Source organism: Sebastes umbrosus, chromosome 4 (genome assembly GCF_015220745.1).
Source record: "Sebastes umbrosus isolate fSebUmb1 chromosome 4, fSebUmb1.pri, whole genome shotgun sequence".
NCBI lineage: Eukaryota > Metazoa > Chordata > Actinopteri > Perciformes > Sebastidae > Sebastes > Sebastes umbrosus.
The window spans coordinates 32,189,275-32,193,562 of record NC_051272.1 but is presented as its reverse complement, the minus strand read 5'-3'; the positions used below and the strand labels follow the sequence as shown (position 1 = coordinate 32,193,562).

The 4,288-nt window shown below is 41.0% G+C and overlaps 1 protein-coding gene across 8 annotated transcripts in view; it reads left to right on the top strand.

Annotated features, from left to right (window-relative positions):
* zc3h18 (zinc finger CCCH-type containing 18) overlaps window positions 1-4,288 on the top strand; it is a 38,157-nt gene that overhangs the window by 498 nt on the left and 33,371 nt on the right. For 7 of the 8 annotated variants that reach the window (XM_037766100.1, XM_037766104.1, XM_037766107.1 and 4 more), the window contains exon 2: window positions 1,834-2,825. In XM_037766100.1, coding sequence (XP_037622028.1) covers window positions 1,845-2,825 — 981 coding nt within the window. In that variant the 5' untranslated portion in view covers window positions 1,834-1,844. Of the gene's footprint in view, window positions 1-13; window positions 152-1,833; window positions 2,826-4,288 lie in introns of those variants that run through there. The other variant, XM_037766102.1, reaches the window with a different exon arrangement.

Below are 4,288 nucleotides of genomic sequence, written 5' to 3'. Positions count from 1 at the left end.
CCGGCTCTCTGCTCAGGTTGACGGCAGAGTTACAGGCCTTGTTGTCTACTAGCGCCACTTGGTACTTAATACCAGACATAACGCTGCAGGGGGACTTCACCACGATCTTTACTAACGTGGACGTGTTGTCTAATGATGTGCACATAAGCAGGTAACTAGACAGTGCGTGAGGTTTTAGAAGATGACGGTAGCTTGCTATTGCTGTGTTTCTTTCCTTTGCTGTTGAATTAGCAGCACCGGAAGTTAACTTCCATTAAATAACATGACAACGATGTTGTCAATTATAAACCTATTGTTATGTTTATTCCTCATATAAAACTGTATTTTAAAGCTTTAATTCTCTGTATTGAGATTGCCAGTTTGTTATCAAAGCTGGCTAGTGTTTCTTTGCTCCAAAGCAACCACAAACAAACATTGTTTATTGTTTATTTGTTTTGCACAATTTAAGATTATAAGATAAGATAAGATAAGATAAGATGAACCTTTATTAATCCCCGGAGGGAAATTCAGGTGTCAAAGCAGCAACATCAGCAAACAGAGTGAAACACAGGAGAGGTAAAGGTATACAAACATTATAAACACAATAATAGAGATATAAAAGATACTGAGTGAATGGGTGAACATAGTGTATGCAGTCCGTCAATAAATAAATGTAATATGTGCATATGTGCAGTCTATAAAGTGGTATATAGGATGTATAGTGTAAGTAAGTGTAAAGTGCGCCAGTGGTTAGAGTCCAAGATGGTTGCAGATAGTGCATGTTTAAAGGTAGATAGTGCATGTTTAAACTTCTTAAAGTCCTAATAGTTCACATATGGGGGTCAGCCTATACAACATAACAAAAACAAAAAAAAGAATAATATACAGTGCAGAAAGAGGCAAAAAAACAAACACTGGGCTTATCTGAAGCCTCCAACTAGAGACAAGATTAATATAAAGAAATAATATGACTACATAATAGTGATAACAAAACAATTAGGACAAGATATATATATAATGACAACAATAACAATACAGTAAATATATCAAAAAATGTTTGCTGTTGTACATTTTGTGTGTTATTATTTAGTTCTATATTATGCTCTACTGTATTATGTAGAGTCTCATATGCCAAACTCAATTTAAAGGTCTGGCAATGTAATTCTTTGCCCATTTGGTTAAGATATACACACTTGAGTATGTGTAAATACTCGTGAATATAACACTGTCGGTATTTTTCCATCAACAGAAACTGTGGATTGTGGTCATTTGCAGTTGGAAAATAAATTTATATATTTATATTTTTTCTGGTTGCATTATGCATTTTTTGATAACTTTATTGGTTAGTTAAAGGGATAGATCGGGTGTCTTGAAGTGGGGTTGTATGAGGTATTTATCCATAGTTGGTGAACTACTTACAGTAGATGACGGTCAGCACGTTCCCAGTTTGGAGAAACAGACAGGAACACTAGCAATGGAGCAAAACAGTATAGTGCTGTGGAGGGGGGCAGCAGCAAAAATGTATTTTCACCTAAAAAAATGATATCTGTTTAATTGTACACTATATATAGAATATTTTCACTCCTGTATCTTGCCGTCAGACAGCCCTTACTATATATACACCTACTATGGATAAGTACCTAATACAACCCCATGTTCTGAAATCCTATTTTACCTGGTATGTAATCTGGCTGATATGTACATGTTAAATTGACAGGTTTTTCAATGGAGTACGGCATGATGTTCTTTTCATGATATAGAAAAGCAGAAATTTACCATCAAAGTGTGGGGGCTCAGTTAGGATATTTCATTTTGACTGTTTCTTACAGACTACTGTTTTTCTGTTTATACCAGAATATTCTCTAATGGATACTCCTGAAAGCCCTACCCAGTCCCCTCAGTCTCCGGAGGAGGAGAAGGACTTTTCTGACAGTGAACTGCTGGATTCTCCTGATGAAGAGGAGGAGGGGGCCATTTCAGACAGTGAGCTAGTCCATGAAGAGGAGAATGGGGGGCTTGATGATGATGATGAAGAGGAGGAGGTGGCGCAAAGCAGAGGAAGAGTTTCGGAATTAGAGAAGGAGAGGGAAGAAGATGACGAGGTTGTCCCTGACTTTGTCTCTGACCCAGAGGATGAGGAACCTGCAGGAGAAACAGAAGCGATGGGACAGGAGGATGGGAGTATTTTGCTGATGGAGGGGGATGAAGACGGTTCGCAGGGGGACCAGTTGGACGGGGAGGACGAGAAGGATGAAGAGGAGCAAGAGGATGGGGTCATTGACACCCCACAGTCTCCAGACTCAGAGCCAGAACAGGGCAAGAGCTTCATTGCTGAAGAGGACGGAGAAGATGGGGAGGAAGGATATTGTGACTACAGAAAGGACGATTCAGCAGATCCCGAGACAGCTGAGGTTGATGATGAGGAGGAGGAGGAAGACAAAAGCAAGGCCGAGGAGGAAGAGGAGGACGAAAGGATGAGAGCTGAGGAAGACGAGAGGAGGAGAGCTGTCGCGGTGAGGGAGATGAAGGATGACTCGGCGTCTGTTTCCCGGGAGCTGGATGAGCACGAGCTGGATTACGATGAGGAGGTCCCAGAGGAGCCCAACATCCCTGCACCCGAGGAAGAGGACGATGAGGAAGACACAAAAGTGGAGGGAGAAGAAGAGGAGCGTGAGGAAAAGAGCATTAAGAAGAAGGAGAAGAAACCAATCCTCCCCCCATCTCCTAAAGACAGTGAATTCAAGAGGACAGGTGACTCCAAAGGGCCCGAGAGGATGCGCAGAGACTCCTTCAGAGACAAGAAGAAGGATGAGGATGATGGAGAGATTGATGAAGGAGAGATTGATGTAAGTGATCATAGTTTGGATTATTTGTTAATCAGTGTGAGGTGATTGGCTGGGTGCAGGTGTTAGGAAACAAATGCCTTCCATATTCAGAAGTGCTGCTCTCTAGTCTGGAATTAATTTTTTGTTGTGTTGTTGTTTAATTCATCAATACGAAACTTTGTAAAATAGTAACTGTTGAATTTATAGACTGCAGTTATGGCTGGACAATAGATATGTCCTAAACCGGTCCAAAGGATCGGTATCAGGGCCGATCCGGGCATATTTAAATAGATTGGCATCGGCTGAAATAAAACCGATCGTTTCTTTACTGTACTCTATTGGGTTTTGTCCACCTCAGCCCGTTAGTAGTGCAGCACTGCCCTCCTGCTCTGCAGCCTACAGTGCATTTCACTCAAATGCAAGTGAAAATTTGATTGAATGTGAGAAATAATTTGGGCACACTTGGTGCGAGTGACTCTGAATTCTAACATCCAGGTTGGCAAAATAACATTCAACTTTAGATCTGTCGTTCACCTTAACAAAGTGTATGAAATATTCAGGTAACAGCATCTAATTTTTAGCCAGTGCTGACCATCACATTCACTGGTTAAGAGGACAAACGTTGCTGGCTAGTCATATCAGTGGCTGCTAATTAACGTTCATTTTGTGAGCAATTTGATGACAGGTCAAAATTAAACTTGGCTGTTGTTGAGTTTGTGTACTTTATGCAAGCCGCCAGAGTCTGTAGTCAGCCATTTCAGGAGGAAGCTCCCCTCTGTGACATCGCTGTACACGTGTATGAGGATTTCTGTAGTTCCCACAGTAGGCTACACCTGTTATTTTATTGTGCCAGATAAATATTTAATCTCCACTGCATATCGTATGTTAATAGTGGGCTATTGGAGCAGACTCCATGTCAGCAAATGCACATTATTAAAGGCTAACTTTGGTATTTTTCAACGTATTTCCCCATGTTTTTGTGTCTAACTGACTAATGGGGACAATCATTTTTGAAACTGGTCCAGTATTGAGGGAGAACGCTGTAAACGGCAGCAGCAAAGTCAAGTGAGCAGCGTCAGTGTTGCGTTCCTTCCACTAACAGTGCTTGTTTTTGCCACTGACAGACTCAGATTGTTATTATAAGTGTCTGACAACTTTATGGAAAGGACCCTACAGAGAAATACAAGTTTTTCCTTTCCGTCCGCTTGATCTGGTCTGTTATTGTTTAGTCCTGCTCAAGGAGAAGTCTCATGAAATCTGAATATCCGTATACTCTGGCTACAATAAATATGGGCTGCCATCAAATTCAAAGACCTCACCCACATTGTCGAAATCGTCTAAATATTCAGCCATGACATTGAAAATCTTTTAGATAACACTAAGCTACCCTTACTTCTGAGAGTAATGCTGCCCTCAGAAATCTAATGAGCCTGACTGTTACAACCCGGAGTTGGTGTAGGGGTTGATGGGTGATTGATTAAAGC